General features: G+C 43.5%; 1 protein-coding gene and 1 long non-coding RNA gene across 2 annotated transcripts; one reads left to right on the forward strand and one right to left on the reverse strand.

Moving 5' to 3' along the window:
• Positions 1-833: 833 nt before the first annotated feature.
• Positions 834-5,519, forward strand: LOC104911569 (uncharacterized). Its single transcript, XM_085227406.1, has 3 exons — positions 834-1,005; positions 1,230-2,034; positions 3,288-5,519. Exons 1-3 carry the CDS (start codon positions 834-836, stop codon positions 3,358-3,360), a joined length of 1,050 nt encoding a protein of 349 aa, XP_085083532.1. The 3' UTR covers positions 3,361-5,519.
• Positions 5,520-15,983: 10,464 nt separating this feature from the next.
• LOC146544165 (uncharacterized) lies at positions 15,984-25,614 on the reverse strand. Its single transcript, XR_014884012.1, has 3 exons — positions 25,427-25,614; positions 20,734-20,802; positions 15,984-17,413 (listed from the first exon to the last, which is right to left on the reverse strand). It is a non-coding gene; the product is annotated as an uncharacterized LOC146544165 (long non-coding RNA).
• Positions 25,615-26,877: the final 1,263 nt, after the last annotated feature.

Consider the following 26,877-nt stretch of genomic DNA (forward strand, 5'->3'; position numbering starts at 1 on the left):
GAGACTTAGGCTAGATGTTAGGAAAAACATCTTCACTTGGGAGGGTGGTGAGGTGCTGGCACAGGCTGCCCAGAAAAGCTGTGGATGCCCCATCTCTGGAGGTGTTCAAGGCCAGGTTGGATGGGGCCCCGGGCAGCCTGATCTAGTGGGTAGTAATCCTGCCCACAGCAGATGGGTTGGAAACAAACGATCCTTCCAAACAAAGCCATTCTATGGAATCTATGATAACACTGAAAAGGTGCTGCTACCAAAAAAAAAAAAAACAAACAAACAAACCACACCAAACCTGCATGAGGAGGCATGGTCTGCCTTACAGGTAAGATCTGAAGCTATGACCCATTAACTTTCCAGGGAGCTGAGGCTGCACACGCTCAAGCTGATTTTCTTTTAGGTCTCGATATTAATATAGATGGTATTTCTGCACGTGGAAGCATGTGCAAGCCAGCATTGAGCAAAGAGGGCTTCCTTTGGCCATCCAAGCAGACTCTCCTGACAACCTCCTGCTACCCGCGTTTCGTCAGCAGGAGGTGGCACACCAACTGCGTGCAGAAGATTCTTGAACGCCGCCGTGCCACAGAATCACATCTGTACCCAACCGCTCCTTCGGAAGCCGAGAGCACCGCGTCGAAACGAGCAGGGCCGCCTTCCCCAGGCCGCCCGCTCCCACCGCCACGGAGCAGGGCGGCGTTACGGGGGAGACCCGGCGGGCTCCGGAGGCCTCGCTCAGCCCGAGCCCCAGCGGGAGGGCGGCCGCACGGAGCCGAGAGGCGGCGGGAGCCGGGCAGGGCGAGGGGAAGCGGCGGGCAGCGGGCTCGTCCCGCGCATCCGTCCGCATGCGGCCCCTCTTCTTCTTCTTCTTCTCCTTCCTCCTCCTCGCGGCGAGGCGGTATCGGTCCCACCCGCTCCTCTCCTGCATATTTCAGCGCTGCTTTAATTCCTGCAGCGAATTCCTCCCTCCCAAATTTGGGCGCAAAAGGAGAAAAGGGGAGGAGGGACGCGGGGAGGGTGGGTAGAGAGGAGGGAAGGGAAAAAAAGAAAAAAAAAGAAAAAAAAAAAGAAAAAAGCGAGAGAGAAAGGAGGGAGCAGAAGCTCTCCGGCATTTTCGCTTTCTCGCGCAGCCCCATTAATACATTATACAATTTCGGCCGGGCAGGAAGTGAGCGCGTGGAGGAGGGGAGCGCGGGCGGCGGCGCGGGGCCGAAGCCAGTTCTGAGGCGGCGGCGGCGGAGGGCGGGGGGCGCCGGGCCGGGGGCCCCGCGGTGGGGCCGCACCGCTCCGCTGCCGGCTGCCCGCCGCCTCGTGCTGTCACGCCCCGCGCCTCGGCCCCGGGCTGGAGACTCACCCATGGCGCCGGCGGTGCGCTGCAAGCGCTGGGCTGCGGCTCGCTGCCCTCCCTCCGCCGCGGCGGCGCGGACCGAGCTGTCCCCTCCTTCTCCTTCTCCTCCGCCGCTACCGCCGCCGCGGCGCGCCTCTGCCCCGCCGCCTCTCCAACGCCCTCTACGCCGATCCTGCCGAGGGGCCGCGGCTCTTCCACACGGCGCCTACGCGCGCAGGCGGCCGGACGCGCTTAACGGCTCGGCTCCGCGCTCCCGGCACCGCCTCCTCCGTCCCTCGCCGCCGCCTTGCACGCCCGCTCGCACGGCCCCTGCCCGCCTCTCCCGACGCGCAGCGCCGGCGGCTTCCGGCTCGGCCCCTCGGCTCGGCGCGGGGCTCCGCAGGGCGCTCGCCGCCGCTCCCCACGTCTCTTCCCTTGCCCCCGCCTCTCGCGGCGCGAGGCTCGGCTGCTATTTCCTCCCCGCCCGCCCCCTCTTCGCCGCGTCCCGTGTCAGAGAAAAAGGGTCCGCTCGGCGGCCATTTTGGAACCGGGCACGCGCCGGAATGCCATAGCCGCATCGGCGGGCCACGGCGTTTGCCCGCAACAAAGATGGGTGGCGGCTTCGACGGGTCGGGCGGGACGGCTACGACTCCCCTCCTTTTTCTGGAACGCCGTTACCCCAAGCGCGGATTGCGGAGCCCGCTGGGCGCTGAGGAGAGGTGGGCGGGAGAGCGGTACCCGGAGCTGCTCCTCGGGCACGTCTGTCTCCCCACCGCACCTTCACGCGGAGTCCTGCCTAGCACCGGCCGAGGAGAGGGCTGGAAGCGGGCTCTCCCATCCTCGCAGTAAAGCCTGCAGTCCCGTTCACAGCTTGCAACTCGCGGCGCTGCCGCCTCCCTCCCCTCGCACGGGCGGGCACGGCTGCTTCCCGCCGCGGGAATAAGAGCGGGTGGCCGCGGGAGGCGGCCGCGCTGCGCTTTGGACCGGGGACTCATGGTTCCGCCTTCCCGGTGTAAAAAGGGGGATTTTTGTGAGGCAAGCGTGAGCTCTGGTCGCCGAAACTGAAGTGAAAGAGCTGCTAAATCACCCCTTCCGCTGTCGGGACCTGTCAATAGGTCCACAGTCTGCCCTTCTGGCCAACGGTGGGGGCTATAGTGAAAAGTTATTAAACTATTACCGTTGGAAGATGGCAGATAAAACCCTTCCACGAGCGTTCCTACGCCCTGCAAATCACACTGCTACGACATAGCACTCGGTTTAGTGTAGCCCTGGCACTCCGAATTGGGGCCTCTAAGTACTGCCTCCACCCCTGAGTTCAGCTGTGGTGTTGGAAAAGGGGCACAGCAAAAGAAGCAGAAAAAAATTACTTTTGTCCTTCCCATTGAACTCCAGACCTCACTGTTGTGTTGTACTTTCATACCTGGGACATCTCTTTGGAGCCATTTAAACTCCTGAATGTTTTACGCCCGCACTGAAATGCTGGATACCTGTATTTATGATGTGTGATCTGAAACCTTGCACCCCTTTTGTGTTTGGGATTTCTGAGCATAGTCTCATGGTTCCTTGGCTTTTCTTTCTCACAAGACAGTGCATTTCTCGAGTAAAGTACTCAACAAAAAGGGAAACATGCTGAATTTATTGTATCTGTGATATATTTCATTTCTGCTATTACTAAGGGTACATTTTAAGAGCACGATGGGGTACTAGAAGGATGAAAGTAGGAAGTTCCATTTCAATAGCTGAAGTGGGCACGTTGTTAGAGCAGTAGTTGTGTTGGTAGAGTTGCAGCAAGGCAGAAAAGAGTAACTATGAAGAGGCTAAGACAGTCTTCGTTCTTTCTGATTTCCATCCAATTCTTTCTCATCTAGTGTCTTACATGTGATATACAAATACTTTTTACAATAACAATGAAAACTGATCTTTTTCTTTTTTTTCTTTTTTTTTTTCTTTTTTTTTTTTTTTTTTCATAAAGGTATGCAGGCCAGCACAATGCGGTTCAGTGCTCTTTAAGAACTGGAAGTGTTACAATATTCTGTGGTACTTAGATGCCCAAGGGAAAGAGATTTTTATTATCATTGGTCACAGGACTGCCAAATGTTATCTCATAAATCTGTGTCTTTCACAATGGATGAGGTAAGAAATAACCTTTTTTTCATTCTGGTTGGTTTAGGTGGTAATGTCCATGGCAATGAGATACGGCTACATTGCTTTCGTGGTTATTTGAATACCAAAAAGAGACACTTTACACCACAGAAGTTGTTCATCGAATATATAATATGGTCCCCACAACTCTCCCGTAAAAATACATTGTGGGAAAATGATCAAATGAGTAATACTTGCTTTCTTTCTTGTAGTAAAGGCTTCAGATTGCCCCCAAAAAATTGTCTTGGTCTTCAGATATGATGAGAAAATGGCCAAAGTATGTAGCTGTTGAGGATAGCTTTGAAAAGGGAACTGTAGCTTTTAAGGAATTTTCTTTTAAGTATTATTTCATAGATTGATCACCAAAGGAAAAAAAAAAAAAAAAAAAACCACAAAAAACAGTGAGCTTGCACCTTTGAAATCTGCTCCAGAATTGGCACAGACTTAATGAGGAAGCAAGGTGCAAGCCAGTGGGTTTTATGTGAGGTTAACGTCCCGTTTCTCTGTGTTGTGAATAGCGGGGGGGTTCTCTTTTCATGAGGTAATTTACAGGGTTCAGGAGATTCTACAAAATTGTGTATATTTTGAGAATAAAGCAAATACAAATGGATCCTTGAAGCTTAAATGATATCACATTCTGTGTAAAATATAACAAATTGCACCTTTCACATTTCCATAGTGATCTGCCATTCTTCTTCAAGAAGAAGAGCCTTCACTACATCATCAGCAAACTTCAGGACTTTATAGATTCTACATAAATTGATACTTTTGAAAGAAAGTAAGATACAATTTTTGACTTCTTTTTGTGAAATCACCAAAACACTTTGCAAACATAGAGTGCTAGCTGTCATAGTGCAGAACCTGTTTGTGTCCTTGTCCTCAGACACAGATACAAAACCCACTCACCTTCTTTAAAAAATGTACTAACTAGTGTTGCTGCCAGGTTGGTTCCCAGCCAGCCTAGCCAGTTTTCATGCCTTCCTGCCAATAAGACATATGAAGACTGTTTTGTTTTGTTTTGTTAATGTGAGCAGGTGTGACTCACTAGGTGAATTAGCTCCAGCATGGGTCGCGTTGAAAATTATGGTGCATGTGCCCTGTTGACTTTCTCCTGCATGGAAACTCCAGTGCCTCCTGGGTTTGTAGGGTACACAGTGCATTTCCAGACTGAATCACCCCTCTCAGTCAGCACCACAGTGTATGCACCACCCTTCTGAGCTCCTGTGCTAATGTAACAGATCTTTGCATACCAAGCAGTCGTTTGCCAAAATGAACCTGTTTCATTATACGCGCTGGTCCTAACTCTGTTCCCATAAACAATCTACGTTATGCAAGTTGTGATAATGCCAGGGATGCTCAACAGTAAACAATGAGCACAGTCTTCTTCAAACCCATCCTTAAATCTCAGCTTTGCAGCAATGCCTTTCGAAATCTTGAACGCTCTTTGATCACTGCTGGTCATACTGACCAATAACATCTCCTTGTATTCTGTTCCCTCTTTGACATCTGTTGCCCTTTACATTTGACAATTTTTGTATAAATACTGCCATTCTGCTTTGTTCCCTAGCACAAGAAACAGCCCAATACAATGGTGGTACAAATACTAACAATAGCATGAGGCATCTGGTGTCACATCTGATTGGGCCCTGATGTCTTGTCCATCAGCCTCTTCCTATTTTGAGACATGCAAACTCAGTAGGACCACTTGTCCAGAATCAGGCCTGTATTTGTGTAGCTGTTCTGTATTCAGAGGAGGCTCTCATGAAACAGAAAGTCCTTGCAAACTCTCAAGCGGCACAATAACCAACTATCCCTACTATTGCTGTCACTGCCATTATGGCTGTTTTCTTTGACTGCTACCTATAACATTATTTAGGAACATGCAAATGAAGCAAATTAAAATGTATCCCTTTTGATTCCCTTCTGAAGATTCACCGTTTTTTGACTAAAAAAATGCTCTGCAACAGTAAGAAAAAGTTGTGTTCATCAGCAAATGCTCATACAATGCTGTAGAAGTTACAAACATAAGTTTCTATTAAACAGTTGCTATGACAAAAAAAAACAGCATCTCTTGTTTTGTAGTATGTTTACTGTATTGTCCTGGTATACATCCATTACTTCAATTATCTAAAGAAAGAGGCTTTGATAGATTTCGACCCAATGATGTGATCCTTGTGAGAGGCACACACATGCACTTATTGTTGAAGGTAGAAAATGGTTGCTTTGTGCAGTTATGGTTGTGTAGCTGGGAATATAGATCAGTAGAAGCAGAAAGGCAGCCTAATCATGTACTCATACTAATAATGATTACTTTGTTAAGTGAGTTGAGATCCAACCTTGGTGGAGGTTTATCCAGTGCTCTGCAGCATTTTGACTGGTGAACGACTTGTGGCTTGGGAAATACAGATTTCCAGTAATGTTAAACTATGTGAAAAATGCACCATCTAATTCATTGTTTGCACAACATTCAGAGACAGCAAATCAGTGAACTGGCAGATCATGAGATATATTTCTTACTTCAGAGAGTCAGAGCCTGGAGCAAATGCCCCTCTTCCCATCCACCCTTCCACAAGCAGGCAGGAGTGACTGCTCAGGAGGACCAGAAGCAACATCTGCAGTGCGTTCTGGTAGTTCCAGCTCTCTGTTTGTTTATTTGTTAATAAGTAAGCCCTACTGAGGTTGGGTAGGTCTTGGTAAATCCTTCAGAGACTTTCTGTATGCCCAGATGTGTAATCATTAATACCCAGCGCCACGGCCAGACATATAAACCGTTGTGCCTGAGCAGAGTCTTGGGGGCATGAGGGGTCAGTGCACACTGCACCTCCACGCGAGCAGGGCCTTAGGAAGTATCACCTTCCTGCCCATTTACATTAGCAAGCACTTCCAACTGTAGTATGAGGCACTGCTGTCATTCCTTGCGTACCATACTAGGGAAAAAGCACTTAGACACTTAATGCAATGTGGCATTTCATTATATTTTCTGATTCAAGGAAAGGAACTATGTTTTCTAAAATTAAAATAATTTTTTGAGCTTAGAATGAATTTTCTCTGCAAAGACGGATTTTTTCCCATTAGAAGTAAAACAGCGTAGAATAAAAGCAGATGAATTCTCTGTATATACAGTAGTCAGCTTTTTACATTATTTTCTTTACTATCATCGGAATGTTGTCTCTGCAAAAAGTAAGGGACTGGTTCTGATAAGAAAGTAGTACTGTGTACTTTGTGCTGCTGCTGTGCTTTGTATTTCCAGCTGTACTCTTGGTTAAAGGATATCTACTTCCCTCTAGGAATACTGAATCAGGATTCGTCCTTGCAAACACTAGAGCAACAAGTTAGACTCGAGGTAATAGTATGCCAACTCAAGGACTCAGGTGCAGCTCACGTCCGAGTTAAAGAACCAAAGCAGTGTGCTACAGATCACACCATTTGCTGGCATTTTAATCACTTTGCTGATTTGTTCCTTTTGATGTACCTGAGAAAATGAGGCTCTGGCTTCTGACACGATTACTGGGCTAGTTCCAATATGGGGTCCTCTCTTAATCTGCGCTTGTTCTTACCTACACGTGCCTTCAGTCCCAGTTCCACCCTCTGGGGCTGCACCTGGCACTCGAACGAACCAAATGAGCAACGTGAATTGCTTATCACAACCGTTGGGCATGCAGCGCTCTGCAGAGGGGAGGACTTGAACCTCCGTACCTGTGTGATTTACCACAGTTACACGTGAAACTTGCTCCATGTAGTCAGACCATCCTTCCTGTTTGCTGAACACCTGCTTTGTACAAACAGAACTGTTGATGCCTTGAGATCCAAACATCTAGCCTGCGCTCTCCGAAAGTCACTTTTCAGATATTCAGTTGCACTTTACAATTTCAGCCATTCAATGAACTTTTGATCTTTAGGGTCTCGAAGCCTTTGGGCTAGAATCAATGAATACAGTCTTTACAGTTCACTGCTTGGCTTTGTCTCCTGCTATTGCCAGAGGACGGCTTATTTGTACCTGTCTTTGGAGCCTTGCTGATAGTTTATCTACCAGCATGCAATTAAGCTGGACACACCTATGTATGTAGGTTCAGTTTATCCAGTATAGCTACTCACTTCTCCCTTTCTGTAAAGAGTGATGTGAAACACTTAGCAATAAGTTAAAAGGAAAAACTATTTTTCAAAGCCATGTTAAGAGTTGCTGTCTGTGTACACATGGGACTGGCTGAAGCCTGCTGGGACTGATGACAGTAGAAATTTTGTAGTTGGGTTTCAGCATTGCAGTATATTTACATCCCATAGTCAAATCTGTTATCAGAAAACATCTTTCAAAACTGTTTTCTAAGAAAACAGCCGACAGCTAAAAAATGAATGTAAAGTATGTAATTATTCAAAACATCATAGTTCAATCACTTAAATTACGAACACATAATGCAGAAAAATTAAAAACTGAAATTTAAATCAAAGAAAACACTAAAACTTAATTCAGATTAGTTTTGCATATTTATGAACTGAATTACATCATGCCAAAATACTCTTTGACATAAGGAGAATAGCACTCAGTGATTCTGCTCTGATGACAAAGCAATACTTGAAATAGAAAATAGTTCTTAAAGAATCAGTTATTTGGACGTTTGGGACTCATAATGGAAGATAATGGTCTTTTTGATGATGAATCCACTATATAAGCCAAGAATATTTCAAGAGCTTATTTCAGAGTAGATCCATTAGCATAACCTAGGACATATCCTTGGTATTCCAGACAAGAAAAGTTATTGTATTGTTGTAATAACAAAGTTAGAGTGTCAGAGAGTTTTTGAGGTGATAACGTGCTTTATACAGGCAGGCTTCAGACTTGGTTTCTTCAGTGTATATATTATAAAGTGAAAGGCATCATCTGGGTTTGTGTAGAAAAAATAGGGTTGGGGTTATTAGCATCACATCACAGATATGTTTTAAGTAACAGATATTTTCTTCCACTTCTGGATCACGGGGTCATTAAATGTCTTTCTCAGACTATCTGGCAGCATGGACTCTTTCTACCCTGAATGCTTCTAAACTCCTTGCTATCATTTCTTCTTCTTCTTCTTCTTCTTCTTCTTCTTCTTCTTCTTCTTTTCTTTTCTTTTCTTTTTTCTTTTCTCTTCTCTTCTCTTCTCTTCTCTTCTCTTCTCTTCTCTTCTCTTCTCTTCTCTTCTCTTCTCTTCTCTTTCCTTCTCTTCTCTTCTCTTCTCTTCTCTTCTCTTCTCTTCTCTTTCCCCCCAAACTGTCTAACGTAATGCCCAGTGATCTGTAAAAACTGTGGCTGAGTGTATATGAAGCATGCATTGTTATAAACTGATAGCCTTTTTTGATAGTTAATTTTGTGCTCTACTGGGTGCGTGGCAACACCTCTGTTCTACAGTATGCTAAACAAAACTGCTCTTCTTTATATCCCTGGAATTCCTAGTTGCATTAATCCATGCTTTGTGTGCATTAGTGTTGTATACTGAGGATACCCATGCTCGTGTTCAGATATTACTTGTTTTCATCAGACACTGCAATAGAAATCATCTATTGGCTATGACACTTCCTTGCAGACTCATGGCAGCGTCTTCTTTATTTCCTTACCTAGCTGAGAAATTGAATGTTACTGCAAGTGGGTTCAGTTGTGTAGGCAGCAAATATTCCCCACGTTCCCCTTCTTTAACGAGTGTTTTGACTACTTTCACTGCAGAAAGAATTGTAATACTGTTCTGCTTGCAGTGTATTTATTATGCAGCTCAGGTAGTTAATCCTGTGTTGACAATATGGACCAAAAATTCAGTGTATTTAATTCTAGTTTATCTCCCATTTTATATCACTTTATTTCTTGGTGGTTTTCGAGTTTATTTTATTTATCTCAACTATTAAAAATGACTGCAAATATCCCCATGGCAATGGAGTTCGCTTGGCAGCAATATATAGTTACATGAATCATGACTAGACAGTAAATAAATGGTTTAAGGCATAACTAAAGACCAAATGCAAGCTGATGTGTTTGGTAACAGCAGAAGGTGTTTATTGTGAATATACTTCTACACCATTAATATTCTTTCCTGGAAAACCAGAGTTCTGTAAAAGGTTTGAGAGTTTTATCCTGATCTTTGGGGGAATGCTGACCAAAACAAACTCTTTCCTTCCAGGTGGATGGATATCCCCACAGCTCTGCTGTGTCTGAATTCAGAAAGGAAAGGTGGCTGTGGTGATTCTATTTGAAAGAATTTCATCGCATTTCTTTGATTATTTGCCTATTAGAGCTATGGACTGTCCACAGCAGATATATATATGGAAAAGTAACCTTGTAGATGAGCATTTTGCTTGAGGTCATGCCTTTGACACACAGCAGGCTAAAGCAGCGTTTAGGGACTTTCAAAAGATGTCCTGTACATATATTTAACTTCTAGTGAATAAACAAGCCACTGTTTTCCTTAATGGTATGTAATGGAATAAGATGGCTGAAGATCTGCCGAGCTCTTTTATTCGTTTATTTATTTTTTGCAAGAAAACACTATTTGATTTTCCTGGGATACAATTGGCAAAGAAGCCTTTTTCAGAGTATTCATGATTACCACAGCTATGAAAAAAGTGTCCATTCAACTTAATGTCTTAGATGGACCCATTAGCTACTGATGTCTTGTTGCATAAATGCACACAGTTGCAAAAGTGACACAGGTTTTTAATGCAGGATGTCTTAATCCATTGTGATAGCTACGTGGCTTCTCCTTCAAAACATGGAGGGGAGACTGTGCAGCCAAGGGTGTTTTAATTCCGTATCTGAAGTTCAGCAAATGGAAGAGAGAGCATTCAAAGACTTAAAATAAACCACAGTGTGATAAATCATAACAAAGTACAAAATGAAAACATTCAATTTATTTAGAGAACATTCTCAAAGAATGGAATACAGCAGTCTTGGACCAAAGCATACGTTTATCCAGACAGCTGTTAACTCACAGTTTATTTATAAAATGATTCAATTTTTGATAACATCTATGTATGGCAAGATGCCCAACCTCTGGGGCACAATGGGGAGAGGTTATTAAGCCAGCATCCTCCTTTCTCTTTATCTACTAGCAAAAAAGCTGGGAAGAATCAGTGTTACTCTGCTGACTCAAGTCCAACAGCAATGCCAGGTGAGTCCTACTATTAATTTACACCCATCAGAGAAAAGAAAGATCTTCTCCAATGGAGAGAACAGGAAAACTTCACAAGAGGTCCTCAGAACAGCCATCCAAAGCTAGTAGGCCTATTTTGATACAAAGTCAGCACTTAGCCTTCTGTCACAGAGGAAATGAAACAAAAGTAATCACACAGAATGACTAAATAACAGCAGGAATTATCTTCTATGTTTTCTGTAAGTTCATGATGGGAAATCCAGGTGTCTACAGGCAGCACAAACATTGTAGCTATTATAATTAATTCCACTTTTCTGATTACTTGAATGGGAAAACACTAACATAATCTCTACTTGTGCAGTTTTTTGAAAGAACAGTGAGTGCAAGTAGCTAATGCATCTACAAGGCAAAGTACTGGTCTGGGCTGAAACAGAGTTCTTAACGTGTGTGTGTGTGTACAGAAGTTCCATTTGCTGTGTATATGACTTACAAATTTAGCATGGCTGAAAAAAGAAGTTGCCTTGGCCACAAAATGTTTGTCTCTAATAGTAATGACCTAAAATATATATTTGATATTGGAAAAAATAACATATTGGTCATTTGTCTGACAGATTTTACCACTTCCTGACTGATTATTGAGGAATTCAGAATGCTTTTTGGCAAACAATAAGTATGCCTACACTGGGGAATTTCTTGTTCTTTTTTTTTTTTTTTTTTTTTTTTTCAGGAAACACAGCTACATTAGTGCTATAAAAGCAGGCTTTCTCACCACCATTTATCTAATGCTGTCTGGGCTCCGTGGCTTTTCTAGATCCCTTTTATCTGCTTCACAGCGGGCCCCAATCCTGCAATTAATTCCCCTTGGTAGAGGCTGGCAGTGCTCACTGCAGAGTCCCAGCCATTACCGATATCTTTCTGTAAACATGGAGGTGATAGCAGCACCTGAGCTAGCAAATACCAAGCTGGCACTTTTGCATGGAGGTCAGATTAGTTTCACTGAGATGCAGTGCCACGAAGGAGCCGTTTGCCCTTCAGCATGGCAGCCACTGGGGCAGAGGCTGCATGATCCCAGGGCGGTGAGGTCCCCACCCTTGCTGCGGTGTTTGATGGCTGATGCAATCAATTAGGAAATGAAGATGAGAATGAGCCAACCTGGTTCCTGTTTTATCTTTTCCCAGTGTGAGCTGGAGAGGTATTTCACTGTTTTGGAGTTTTCCTATCCAGGTCCTTCCTCCCCTCCTCATTTTCATTTTTTAAATGAAATGTTAATTTTCTACGACCGAGCACTTTTATTTAATACAAAACAACACATCAAAAAAATGGAGGAGTGTTTCTAAGGCTTTCTTCCTCAGCAAACTGACTTCCACAGAGCTCCACACATGCCCCTGGTAAATAAATGAGGAAATAAAGAGCATTAAACTCGTAAAACAATTGCAGTATTTTGCTGAGGGCTGGCATCCCTGCAGTACAGCTGCTTCTCCCGGCCTCCTGGGAGCTGGGAAGGGGACAATAGCGAGCTATGTAATGTGACTGACATATCTTCTAGGCCCCCATCCTAAAGCGATGGTATTTACCCATACCATCAGATCTGAAGCGTTTCTGTAGGCTTAGCACCATCTTAGAAGGCTTTCTCTCAACCAACCAGGAGTCAGTGGCTTCATGTGAGAATCCATTTCTGAAACTCCTGCATGAGCTTACCTAGGATGATCTTAACAAACTCTTTTAGCCACGCAATCAGTCACTGAGAAGGCAGTCTGATGGCTTTCCCCAGAACATGCCTTTATATCTCGTTAAGCATCTGGCCTAACAGGTGTGGCTATGGCTGCAAGCAGCCCAAAGCAGCCAGCTGTGCTTGTAAGGAAATATTAAAATCTGCAGTCATCGGGGGAGAGAAGTCTTCGCCGAAGACTGTAAATAAGAGGAGAAGAATGCAGTGGTTTTGGGCCTTCTGCCCAAGCAGATAAACCTTGACTCATGTTGTGCTTTTGCTTTCTTAAGAAGCCCCAAGAGTTATTTCTTGTTGGAGACAAAAGAACTCGATTGTTGTCACTGTTGTCACAAACAGAGGCCATTCCCACAGCTGGAGCTCACACTGGAGGCCAGCGACGCCAAACTGAACCCATAGCGTTACTCCAGGCTGTGGGCAAGGCCCAGCATTCTCATCTGTACGTGGCCCCTGGGTGCTCTAGCTTGATCCTACACATTTCCTCCTCCACTGCTGATTTATGATGGTTTCTCACACCCTATTTCCCAGTGTGCATGTCCTGTGACAAACCCTCTGCTCTCAAGTGGGTGTTGAAAAGGCAAAAGGGAACAGGAAGGTAGTAAGTAACTAGGTGATGGTTAATTAGCTTGGCCTTCCAGGAGCTAAAGGACAACAGATCTCACACCCTATAAGGAAAGTCACTCCTCAGGAAATCCTTGCAGATCATTGTTCCACTGGAGCAGGAAAACAAGCCTCTCACAATAGAAAATATCTTCCCATCAGGAGCATTAGAAAACGATAAAGCAACCAAACAGTGATAGAGTGAGTCATCACTCAACAATTTTTCCTCAGTTCTTTCCCAGAGATTTCTTACAAAAGCTGTGGGTTGCTAAGCCAGGGTTTGGAGGCTCTAAGATGGGGAGAGCCATCAGACAGACCCTATGTAATGAAAGCGCTGACTTCTAAATTTCAGTTAAGCTCAGAAGTATCTGCAGGAAGATCCATCTTTCTTGTTCTAAATTAAAGATGTGCTTTTTAGCAAATCTGAGGGAAGTGTTGTGGTTGCTATGGACAAAATGTACATAGGATCCAAAACTCAGAATTTTCTCTTCTAGTAGATAAAAAGCAAAGAAGGTAGAAGAAGTTAAAGTAGTGTGATACTGTCACATCCCTTGCAGAGCCACCAGTTCAGAGTTAGCCCCAGACCATATCATGGAAAGTAGCTTTGACTGCAACATTCCCCTGCCTGTCCTGGGACCTGGCCCTAGAATCCTAGCCTACTGAAGTGACTTAAAGTGCAGAAGGTGTTCAAGCCATCACTCAGCTCCCCCTTCATTACCCATTCAAACTGTCCAAGTAATTCATTTACTACCTGTAATTATCTGATATGAGGAGGAATTGAGCTTAAAAAAGGAAAGCCATGGGATTCTGAAGTCCTACAGAGGTATCACATTCTCTTCCTTCCTGCAGATGCAAGCTGTCAAAAATAGCCACCCTCCTCTAACATTCAGTTATCTCTGGTATAGCAGGCTGTCTGTAGCTGCACTGAGAACAGTTAAGATAAGACATCAGTATTTTATCACTGTGTGGTCTAACCTTACTTAAAGCAAGTCTGGTTGATGTAGTAATGAAAAAATATCAACACCTAACAGTACCTTTCTTGCCTTGAAGCTCATACTATCGTTATCAACAACCCAGCCACAAGGGATGTTCCAACAAGTATAATTTCGGGTAATAGGAAAATATAATGGAGAAAAGTCTGGTGGAAACCCAGGTTTTGGAGTCAAACTGGAGCAAGAATCACGAGGAGAAGAAGAAATTGGAACTAGATTTCATGTCTATTGTGCTCCTGTCTGTCTGCAATATTTTTGTGGAAAATGATAGAAAAATGCTTAGGCATTGTTTATCAACCTAATCATTAGTGAATTCCTGAGCTATAGGGAATTTACAGCTTTCATGGAATTCTCTTTGGTTCTTTTGTCAAGATAGTTGGGAGACTGTTACATTTCTGTGTTTCATGATGGCTTCATGTGCTGTGACTGCCTGCTCTGAGAGCAATAGGCTGTGCTGTAGCAGCGCCTCTGTTCTGAGAATGTCCAGACACGCTCCATACCTCTAATGAGATTATTTTTACTGTCTTAAGAGTATTTTAGGTCTTCACAGAATTGGAGTTTAGCTGCATACCTTACAGGCATGTTATATATCTAAAGACTGATGTCAGCTGCATAGACTACTGCTTAAAGTATGTCAGAAATATGTAATGCTTGATAAACAGAAAGATGTGCTTGGGGTTTCCATCATCCTTCCTCTTAGTGAGGTATTTCAGGACTTCAGCTAAATGCACATGTCTTACATTAGAGAAGCTTAGTGGGCTCAGAATATGTATATCCCCATTTCCTTTCAGCTTGTGAAGCTGCATTACTACCAAAGCTGAGTAAAGTATCTTTATTGAGTCACTGTAAACAGCTCCTATTCAGCTCTCAATCCAGCAATCACATTACGGAGCTCTTTTTTTCCTTTTCTTTTTTTTTTTTTCCCCTGCAGTTTTTTTCTTTGTCGGAAATAAGAACTTTTTCATGTATGTTGATTTCATCATTCAGGAATTTAATTCAGCAGTCACCTTAAAAGGCCATTCATTTTGAGTGTAGGGAGGAGTGCATTTGCTTCCTTTGCAAAATGTGATGTCAAGGTTTATAGACTTCCCCCCTCCCCCCCCTCCCCTTAATTCATCTTAAAATAGGAAATGCAGAAAGAGCACTATAGTAGAACACAGCACACATTTATATGGTTAGCTAAATGAACAAGGCTGAAAGGCTTGTGAGAGGCTCACTTCTGACTAACCTGAGCACACTGGGAGGTCTTTCCAAGGGTCACAGATACAGATGGAGTCATTGCCCTAATTGGGCAAGCTGCCGATTCAGGCTTTGTAATTAGCCAGCTAAAGAGATTTTCAAAGATAAAAAAAATAATAAAAAAAATCCAGATGAAAGCTAGGTGTTGGTGTGGCTGTAATTTCTCTCCAAAATATCTGGTTCCCAGATTACAGTGCTCTCTGGCTGTATCTGCCACGCTTCCAGTGGGGAGAATAAAACAAAGGCCTGTAGGCTTCACCACAGCATTATTATTATTATTATTATTGTACAGATTTCTCCAAATCTGATCAGTGATTGCAGGTGAGGCTGATAGCTCCAAGTGCTATTAAAGTTGTCTACGCATTTCTTCATGAAGTCCTGTTTCCAACCAGTTGTAGCTTTTTCAGTGTTCAGCTTCTGGAGCTGGGCTGTTCAGAGGTGATCAGCTGCACTTGCCACATCACAAACACACGCATGTATAGGTGATGATGCTTTTCGGATACAGGAAAAAAGTGAAATACATTTCACTCAGGTCAAAGGTTTCTGGAATGAGTATTTGGCATTTGGTATCAGGAGGTGTGGAGGAGGAAGTGAGCTTTCTGAAAGAGCACCATCTTTTATGGTCCTTGAGCAAATTCAGGCAGGGTTAGCTAAGACAGGCCTTTCAAAGCTTGCGGCTCACACATGTTCAGCAGAAACCTTTAAAATGTTAGCAGTCAACCTCCTTGATGATTTGCCTGCCTTGAGTGCATCTAGTCCAAATGCAAGATTCTTTTATTTTTTGGTATGGTTGTTACGATGCTCTGTGGCAGGCTATGCTTCACACTTAGATCTGAACTCTTCAGGGCCTGGGGCTGAACCCCTCTGAGCTGGCACGGGAGCAAGGGAGAAAGGCCACAGACAGTGATGCTGATCCAGGGAGAGGATAACAGGCAAGGAATAGGCAATGGTTCAGGCAACAGTCTGTGTCTGTGTTTGCATCTGATGTCTGCAATGCACTTATCTTGGATTTTCTAGGGCCAAGGATTTGCTGTGAGAGATTAGGAATGTGTGGGAAGTTTAAGGAGCAGAGGTGAGGGCTGGCTACATACAAAGTGCTGGACTTACAACTGGGGGTGAGGAGAAGGTGGAGCAGTGGAGCAGTGGTACAGATAAATTGCTCCTGGAGTGTGAATGCTACCTTGGACTCAGTCCTGCTGCTCCAGAACTCCTTGCTCATAAGACAGAATTTGTGTGATGGTACCTGGATGCTCCTCATTTCCTTGGGGATCAACATGATTCCTGACTTAAAACAGAGCCAGGTGCTCAGAGCTATAACTGAAGGCAATGGGGGCTGCGTTTTTATATGCAAAAAACACCTCAGAGATTTACAAAGAATTACTGATGTCTGTGAAGTACTCATAGATCTTAATATTGTCAGTTGAAAAATACCTTGGGGAATAAATAAAAGAATAGACAATAAAGTCTGATGCCACATTAAACTATGAGGAGAATACAAATCATGCAGTTGTTGCTCATTTCATGGCCACTTCTTGATCTGAATACTGGAAACAGCAAAATTACTCTGAAAAAATAGTTATGTAGCATGTCATTAGGAGCTGAGTCATAGTACATCCATGGAAGTGTTAATTGGAAAAACACCATCCCTTTCCTTTCATGTAATAGTAATAGTGTACAAGCCGTGTTTTCTCAAGCCTTCTCCACTTATAGATCCCTAGGAGCTTTGCAGAAGAGATGCAGACCCTTGGATAGGAACAAGATAATTGTTTGTTCCACGGTTACCTCTTCTGAAGCCCTTGGAAGTCCTCTGGATCTCTAGGAGTCTGCAGACCACATGTTTTAAACCACTGTTTCTGACTGTATAGCTCACAAAGGAAAAAAAAGAAGAAAAAAAAAAAGCCTGTTAAATCAAAAATCATTCTCTTGGTCTTTCTAGTAACATACACTGTGTAATAATTAAGCATGTGAAATGTTCAGTGCTCTCGCTGCTAGCAATTTTCTTGAAAGGAAGAAAGGAGTTTGTTTTGACTGTACTATATCAGATATCCTGCCTAAGACTTTGTCTCTTTCTTTATGTGCTTTTTTCCCCCCAGTTGCCACTACTCCGTTTGCTCTGGCCAAACACCACTCCTGTAGCCCTGGTCTGAGTTAGGGTTCCTGTATGCTGGCTCACCTCTGCCTACTTAGTCCAGCTCCTTCCACGTGCCAGGTAGTGCCGCAATCTGCTTTGAACGTTCTCGTACTTGAATGTTTCCATTCCACTGCAAATTGAGGGTGTTATTTGATTCTGCAAAACCAAATATTACAAAGGTGTTTCCTCTTGAAGTTTTGGAACTTCTGTCACCAGTGCATAAGGATCTGTAATTACAGCAGTGTACCCCTCCATCCACCACAGCTGCCTCCAGCAGCGTTCCCCCTCATTAGAAATCTATCCTATAATTTCAGATTAGAACTGGAACATAAGGCAGTAATTGGCCCTTTCTGTTCTAGTCTTTGCAGATTTTACATTGTCAAGATGAGGCGTTTGTTGTTCTTAAACCTTTCCACCCCTTGGCAATAGGTCTTGAACTTCATTTTGCTTTGCTTCGCCCATGTTGGCAGTTGCCCTGGTTCAGTTGCTGTAAGAGCTGGCTGCAAACAGCTTTTCTGCAGGAAGAGCAAGCCTCTGATTCTCTTGGTAATAGTACAGCCACTGATTTATTTATTTTTTCTCACCACTTGACATTCAGCTTTTTGCTACACTGGTGAGCTGAGTCACTTTCCCACTGCTACTCTGGCTGTGAAAATCATAGAAGAAAGTGATGTGAAATGGTAGGCTTTGTCAGTCACCTATTCTAAGTATCTTCTTTCTGGAAAATGGAACAAGGTATGTATCTCATTATTCATTATTTTTAAAATAACAAATCCTTTAAAACTGTGGTTGTTCCCTGGATAGGAGAGAAATCTGAGAGACTTTCTCGAGCTCAGAATATGTCATTGCTGCCTTAGTGCTGGTGAGGTCACATCCAGAGTGCTGCGTCCATTTCTGGGCCCCCCAGTACGAGAAAGATACAGACATGCTGGAAAGAGTCCAATGTAGGGCCACTAAGGTGATGAAGAGGCTGGAGCATCAGGAAAGGCTGAGATATCTGGGCCTGTTCAGCCTGGAGAAGAAGCAGCCCAAGGGGATCTCATTCACATCTATGTATATCTGAAGGGAGGGTGCCGAAAGGATGGGGCCAGGCTCTTTCCAGTGGTGCCCAGAGCCAGGACAAGAGGCAGTGGACACAAACCGGAACACAGCAGGTTTCCTCTGAACATCAGCAAACACTTTTACAATGCACAGGTGCTGGAGTGTTTGCACAGCCTCCTTGGAGGCAATGGAGTCTCTCTGAAAATCTCCAAAAGCTGCCTGGATGTGGGCCTGGGTGCCCTGCTGTGTATGGCCCTGCTTGGGCAGGAATTGGACCAGAGGTTCCTGCCCACCTCAGCCATTCTGAGATTCCGTGATTCTGTCTGAAAGTCTTAGTAGTAGGTGTTGGGCTGTACTTGCTAGCAGAACATAGCAACATATAGATAATTTGTGGTAAATTTGCAAGCGAGCTCCATTTAGCTTTTTTTTTTTTTTTTTTCATTTCAATTGGCAAAATACAAAAAATCATTTCTTATTCTGGTCTCCAAACTCATTTAACAATAGATTAAAAAAGCAGACCGACCCCCTAAGAGCTTTAGCAAACCACGAGCTTTTTCCCATATGCCAGGGTGCGTCATCAGATTTTTCAAAGAAGCAAAATGGATAAAAAGGACTCTGCACGAGTGGGCTGGGGGCAGAGGTCCGTATATATGTACATGGAGCAGCAGCATTAAAATGTTTCCTTCTCTGATCTTCCTGCCTCTTGCCTCAGTGTCTGCATGGCTGAGGTGTGCACACGCATGCACGTGTGTGTATACACGTATTTGTTGCTGCAGATATGTGTGCATTGGGAATTATGCTTTGACTGGCTATGCACTGTATTAGCTGTTCCTGATGTTTCTTGCTCCAGCCTTCCCACCCCCTGAACCACCAACACCAATTTCCCTCTGCTTTATTGCTGCCAACACACTATAGAATGCCAAAGATAAGTTTTTAGTTCCACAGGTAACGCCATCTTTCTTTCTAATTACCCCCAGCTAGTGGGAATAAAATTTCCTCAGGGGCACAACGTTAAACCACATTCCAGTATTCACCTCAACTTTCTGAGCTGAGCTTTAAAAAGTGATCTTCCTAGTGGGAGCAGAAAATTCTGTCCTCAAAAGTACTTGTGAAAACCAAGCCTTTCTTTCTGGAGGAAAGTGTGCAGCTTGCAGTTGCTGACTCTCCTCATGTGTTCCCATGAGTGGAGATGGCCCTAATCTGACTTTTCCTTTCTCATCATACTCGGTGCATTTGCTTCCTCTATGGGCTGTGTTTGAACATGTTTGTTTAGTTTCCTGCTGTTTGCCAAACTTCTTTGTTTTTTTTCTTCAGGAGTTTGCTGCGTGTTTTATTGCAGTCTTGATTCTGTACCCTGCTCTGCTTTGTTTGGGTGGGCTTAGCATGTCAGTTGTATGAGGATGTGCCTTGGTTGTCATTTTCATGTTTTGAACATTAGTGCTCTGTTGAAGATCGAGACTGCGGGGGGAAAGTCCAAAAATTAAAACTGTAAAGCAAAGCCCTATTGACAGCAAAGGGAAAATAAAAAGAAGAATGAAAAAAAACCTATATGCATAAGAAAGATTAATAAAACAGGCATAGGATTAAAAAAGCACCTAATTTCTTCCCACAGGCTGAATCCAGATGTAACTCAATAAAAGAATCACATTTAAATACAGAAGAATCATTCTTATTGCATTGTACAATCACTTCATTTTTGCAGTGAGAAAAAATATGAAAAATCCAGTGTTAGTAATGTCCCCCTTTCATAAGAATCCAAATCTTAGCATGGTTTAAGGCCATTTTCCAATATGATCCTCTTATCTCTGGTAAAAGTCTGTAAGGTTTATCAGCAGCTTTTGACACAAATGAACTCAAGATATTGCTGCTTTTCCACAGAAGCTCTCCGGGATCAGTGGGGTCATTCTGAAGATGAAAACTATCTGCTCTCCCTGCAGAAATACCTGAAAGGACCATAATGGTTATCTGCCTTGCTTCACATCCCCTCATGGAAAGCTGGTTGTCAGTATTTGTGTCAGTGGCATTTCATTTTCTGAGACACCTCAGATTTTAAAATAAACAGTTCTATGTATCTCACAATTGGTACTGAACAGCACACTCACCAGGCTATAGCCCAGCCCGGGAATGGTGAATGTCACAAGGAGAGAAAAAAATAACTCAAAATAAGTTAGAAAAAAAGATGAGTAGCACTGACAGATGGTACAGCCCTTTTAGGAAATCACGACTTTCCCCTCCTTCTATCAGTTGCTAAATAGAGACTACATATGAGAGAATTATCAAGAATATCAGCAGTCAGGTAGTACTTAATGCTGACTGCTCTTGGGCACCCTTGAAGCCATCTGACACAACTCCCATCTTCTCCAACCTGCTTCTTGGATGGTGGAATTCATCTCTGCACTTCTTTATTTCTAAGTGGGAAGAGAGGAATACTCTACCTTTTAGACTGACCAGGAGGCTGCTCAGATGCATTACCCAGTCCATCGTGCAGCAGTGTGTCTTTTGAACTGCAAAGGCAAATGGGAACGTGTCAGAATACATTTCCCTGCAGCCTAATGACTGCACACGCAGTAGCTGCTCTCACCCAGAACAGTGATCTGTCTCTTTGCTGCTTTCCATGGGATGGGGTTCAGCCCCATTAATGTCTGAATAGCCTTCCCAAGCACTCCAGGGATACTTGCCAAGAGACAGTGATGTAACGGTCACAACAGAAATGAAACTCAGATGAGTTGAGGGGAATGAGTATGAAGAACATGCATTTGTTACAGAAATTCATCTGGCAAAGAAATTAAAAAAAAAAAAAAAAGCAGTTCACTGCTTGCTTTGAAAAAAAAACATTGCAAAATGCATATTGTTTACTTCAGCCTTCCTTCAGCAGAAGCAGTGCCATATTGTCTGCAAAATTACCACCCGCATTCCCTACTATAACTGTATTATATCCGATAATTCCTCCAAAGAGAAAAGCTGTAGGTACCTTCCAGTCATACAGTCCTCAGAGCTGGACAAAGCCACGTTTACAACAGGCTCCTCCCAGTGACACATAGAATGCTACAAAGGGGCAACAGGGGGGCCGTGGTCCCTCTGCTCTCTCATTTGGGATATAACTGGCCTTTGTTTCAGCAAAAGGATGGAGAAAATGTTGCCCTTTATTTGGTAGCCAGACACGACAATGATGGTTATGATGGAAAGGGATAGGAATTAGTGATCAGCATACTGGAGAACTCCCTTACTTCAGAACTGAGAGCTGCCTTGAGAGGTGTTTGCATGTGTAGGATGGAGTCCTTCATCATCACGGAGAGGGATGCAGTTACATGCTGCAAACTAATAATTCACGAAGGGCCTTCTGAGAGGCTAAAAAGGACCAGGCTTCTACATTTCTGTAGTGAAGAGCACAAAAGAGAGCCCAATACACCTCTTAGTGTTACTGGAAGAATCCATTTTGCAGTAGTATAAGCAAAGTTTAGGTGATTGGCAGCCAAACGTGCTGCAGATTAACTATACGTGATTATGACACGTGAGATGGAAGGCACAGAAAAAAATGAAGACTGGGGGAGCTGGCAAGGAGGACAGGGCCAGTGATGGCAGCTGGAGAATATCCATAAATCTTATGGCTACAGAGCAAGAAAATGCAAAGCAAAGGTTGTAAAAGGGACTAATATGAATGAAGGCCAGTAGAGAGAAGAAGCAGGGTTGGCTGAATGCAGCAGCCACTGAAGACATGCTTTTGGGCTGAAGTACTGCAATAAGCATGTGGGCAGACAAACATCACTCAGGCTTGTTCCCCAGACCTTCTTCAGGATGCATGGCCTCTCCTATTTCCTATAACAGACTTTCCCATCTAACGTTCCTCTTTTTTTTTTTGGCTTGACTCTGACGGTAACGACCTCACTTTCAGGCTGGCACAATATGGTTCTTGCTGCGTGATCTGTAACTTGCTCAGCCAGGCTGTAAGCTCCCCAAGTATGCTTGCTGCTCCAGCTGAATTTCTATGCCTGGTCTGCACTGTGCTGTGCAAACCGTGATAGAAGTGAAGTATGAAGCCCAGACTATGACAGTACCTACATGGTATCAAAAGCACACCAAGGGTGTTGTATGTACGTATAATAACCTACACAGCTGTAAAAATGAGAAGCATGTGTACATTACAAAGGGGTGGGATTTACAGCTTGTACATCAGAACTATTCTTGCAACAGCATAGCAGTTGTCTAGGGAAAAAGTAGTGATAAAAGAAAGTTAATTTTAATTTTGAGAGGATTTCCTGTGCCAGAAGAACACTATGTTATGTGCATGCAGAAGTGAGTGGTGCCACCACAAGAATAAAATGACCTAGATGCACTTGAGATATGGTCAAATTCAGACGCAGTCAAGAATTTTAAGCATCAAAATACACTTTTTTTTTTTTTTTTTTTCCCCTAAAACATTTGTAGCTCACAGAAAACCTCCACTTGGTGAGAAGCCATGATGTATTTCTAAAGCATGAAGTATCTCAGGCAGAGCTGTCACCAGTGAAAAACAATTTGGACTCAAGTGAAAGAAATGGTAAAAAAAAGTGTAATAGGAAGCCATTATAGGCACTGGGGGAGGATGAGAAAGCAGAACAGGAAATGTTTGTGCAGATAAAGGAAGCCTGCAAAGCAACTACAACAGGGATCATAGGAATTTGAATCTGCCTGTCACTGTGTAGAATTGTAATTAGGAAATATCAAACGTGTGTGAAAAACTGAAGACTTAGCTTAGCCCTGAATGACATTTAGACAGTTATTGGGTGTGCAGCTAGAGATATAGCTCAGAGAGCTCACAGCCTGGAGGTCCTTGCTTCTCCCTCAGCTCCAAATGAGTGCAGGTCGGAAAGCATCAGTTCATTGACCTTCTGGGTTACAGCACCGCCTGTTTTCTCAGGCCTGCTGCAGATGGCTGGGGGCTGACATGTTCACAGAGGATGTCGTTCGTTTAGCTTGTGGAGATTGACTCTTGTCATGTTTGTGGAGTGAATGAACTCAAATTGTTGGGAAGATGACTTGGTAAACTACAAGATGGTTGAGTCTTCATTCTTCTGGAAGGTATCATGGTTAGGGTTTTTTTATCACTTGAGTTATTCTTAAACAATGATGAAATATACGATAAGCAATACCTATCATTTTTGGTAACTACAATATTCACTAAAGAAGTTCCTTTTACAGTTTAAAAAAAAAATGTCAGATACAAAAAAATATTCGCTGCCATCAACACCATCTTGGCTTTTGTGAGGTGCAAATTCTCCTCTGCAAAAGTGGGTAATGGGTAAGAAGCTGGGAAAACTTTTATTTGTTGCAGTTATAAGAAAGTATTGCTAAGTGAAAATTACTGGATGTTACTCAGGTGATGTTAAAGCTTCAGGTCTGGCATCACTGGTTTTCTGTCTGTCCCCACCTTCTGCTCAGGCTCTCCGTGTCCTCTGCACTGCTGCAGCTCTTCCTTTTCTCACCTGCTCCTTCCATTGACCACTCAATGCACTTGATGCATACCTCATCCAAAAAAGCGTGTTCTGCCATGAGGCCACAATAAATCAAGTGGAAGAGTCCCCTCTGATGCTGAATTTGAACAGACTGGAAGAACACCAGCCCATACTAAGAAGACGGTTGCCAGGAAATACAAAGTGTTGCAAGAGTAACCACCAAATATTTATGGGCAGCGGTTCAAAGCGTGTTCTTCTGAGAAGCTGAAGCTGTAAAATTCACAGTGCTAGGCTTCATTTTTGCAAAGATGCATCTGAACAAGCATCCACTATGTTCTAATTCATAGCATGGGCCTGCTAGTGGATAATTCTGCACAACAGTAATCGCTTCAAGATTTCTCCTGACTATATCCAAGATTTCTGCTATCAAAGCGGATTGTTCCTCACCATCTGCTAATATGGATAACACACTTTATTTATAGTCTTTTACCTTCTCTGGTCTTCATTTGTCCTGGTGAAAGATGATCTAGTTTGATATTTCTCAAGACATAATTGTTGTGTCTGAAGTCGTGCTTGTTTGTGTAACAGGGACTGCACTTGAGAGCTTTGCAGGAATGGGAACAAGCACTCATTTCACAATGAGGCTGAGATTCACTAAGGTTTCAGTGAAACAGTGGGAGAAGAGTGCAGATAGTGGATTCCACTTCCCCCTGATGCATGTATACATCGGTTTCCAAACGCTCTGCAGACAGGTTTTCAAGAATTAATTGGAGAATCAAACTTTTTCCTCGGAAACTCTCATTAGCAGTGTGCAGAAATGCCTGTTTTTTAATTTAATGAGCCTTTGTAGTAGTATCACACAGCTGTTTTCATAATCTCAAAGCTCTTCTTTAAATAGCTGTGACAATCAAGCCAATTATGCTCCCATGGACCAATTTTTAGTTATCTTTGGTTTGCTTCCACTAGAAACATATTTGTGTGCCTTTGCTGTCATCTGAAATGTTTTTTTGGAATTCAGTGTTATTTATCTCACTAATTACTCTTTAACTTGCTTTGCTTATTTTTACAAATTTCCTTTTTTTCCCCTACTAGATTATTTATTTTTTTAAGGTTTACTCCTTATTGTTCTACTGACCTGTGAGGCTCTGAGGCTCTGGGATATTTTTCCTATTTAAAAGTCAAAAGGAGACATTTCAATTTCCTTTTTTTTTTTTTTCCCAAATATTTTCTGCCAGCAATTCCCATTCCCTTTGATATGATCGCTTAATTTGGTTTCCCCGACTCATAGAAATTTATGTTAAAGTGGGAGTAGAAGAGATTCTTTTGGCAGCCTGCCTGCTGAACTCCAGAAATGCCACTTCGCATAGTCCACGCTTTGGATGGTTGAATGAGTTCCAGGGAATAGAGCTGGGAAGACAAACCTGCCGAGTGAAGCCTTTTAATTCAAGGAGAGGGGACCTCCAGAGTGCTTGATCCTAATCGTCATGTCTGCTTTATTTGGACTGTTCCTCTTGGCAAAGTAATTCATTGTCTTTGACACTTAATTTGTTGGTCACTGTGATAACTCAGCCAGCAGGCACTAATGGTGCCAGTGGATTTGGTGACACTGACACCCGTCTGCAAATAAACAGAGAAGATAGTGCCATACAGACAACATGCAGTTACCAGATATTAATGACTTTAGAGTTGTGCTTACCTGGATCTCCTCTGAGACAGGAGTCTGACAGAGAAAGCATGACTCTGTTGTTACAGGGTCATATCCCAAATGAGATGATCTTCATTAGACAGCTGAGAAGTCCGAAAAGCATTTCTGTCTTTCCTAAGGGAAAAATAAACTGCAGGTTAACACTCAACCTTTGTATGGAAAACGTTAACATTCACAGCAGATTTCCAGACGTCTGCTTCCCAACTGTTTCTAAAATCTAGGTCATTATATATAGGTGGCATCAGATAAGTCTCCATAGAAGTTTCAGAATGTTTTAAACAGAAAAATGAGTCAGATCCCTGTAAGGCTGGTAACTGTCTAGCACAAGTTTTTCATGTGTACAGTCCGAGGAAGGTTAAATATCTTTCTTGACCTCTCATTTTTAACTTGAACTCTGTGAATTTTTAACTTCTCACAGCTGTTCTCACAGCTGCGTACGGTGGTATTTTGCAGGTAAAACTGCTATTTCAGTCTGTTTGCATATTTTTGCCATCCACTGTGGTAAAATTAATCCTTCTACCTTGTTCCAAACCTTCACCATTCACTTCTACATGCTCTGCAGTCACTCCTTGACTGAAGGCATTTTCCATGAGCTGAAATGTTTGATGTGCCTCATTTACTACTTTTCCTTTGATTTTGTTAGAGTTATTCTTTTCCACATTGGCCCAGTCAGGAACTAAAAAAGCATTTCCAAAATGTGCTCCCCTCCCTATATGCTCCTTTATGCAAATAACTTCTGCACTCACACGCATGCCTGCAAACAATTTTCAGATTAGGGAGCAGGACGCATTAGGGAGAGCCACGGCAGAGCAGTAGAGTGGGACAGTGATGTGCTGGAGGGCCTCTGGGCTGGGTGCTGCCAGGCACTAACAAAGGAACTGATGAGGGGATATGGGTGCTGAGGCTGCCAGAACCATTGGTAGGGGAGCAGAGAGGCACTGGCCCCAAGTATGCAGGTGATTTCAGTCACTGTGTCAAGGCAGTAGTGGATGCTCTGAATCGTGCACTCCGTACAGGTAAAAGCTACTTGACCTGTGAAGCAAAATGTTGGAGGGGATCCTGATGTAACTGCCTGCAGACATCGGCTTGGGAACCTTTATCCCGATTCCTTTGGCCTGGATCAGGTCCACTGCTTCTGGGCATAATGCATTACAGGCAGGACTGGATTCCCTTCCCGAAGAACAGAGCCACGGGGCCCCTCATAGCCCCAGGACAGCACTGCAAGCCAAAAGCCTGACGCATTTTCCCACCGCCTGAGTGTCTGAGAACTCAGCTGAGAGCCAGGCCAGCTGAGAAGGTCCCCGCTAGCCTCAGCAAAATGTGTGATATTTGGCAGCTCCATTGCTCTATGGGCTATTGAGACACATAACAATGCTACCAGTACCTCCAGAAGACCGTGGGTTCAACTCCCATGTTGCTTTCCACTGTGCCACGACAGCACC

The sequence above is a fragment of the Meleagris gallopavo genome, chromosome 6 (assembly GCF_905368555.1).
Source record: "Meleagris gallopavo chromosome 6, MGAL_WU_HG_1.1, whole genome shotgun sequence".
NCBI classification, from domain to species: domain Eukaryota; kingdom Metazoa; phylum Chordata; class Aves; order Galliformes; family Phasianidae; genus Meleagris; species Meleagris gallopavo.

Coding starts and splice junctions, on each gene's coding strand:
- LOC104911569 (XM_085227406.1), top strand. CDS start 834: ATGCGGCCCCTCTTCTTCTTCTTCTTCTCCTTCCTCCTCCTCGCGGCG. Junction 1,006..1,229: donor GGAGGAGGGACGCGGGGAGG/GTGGGTAGAGAG, acceptor GCGGCGGCGGAG/GGCGGGGGGCGCCGGGCCGG. Junction 2,035..3,287: donor CCGCTGGGCGCTGAGGAGAG/GTGGGCGGGAGA, acceptor TTTTTCATAAAG/GTATGCAGGCCAGCACAATG.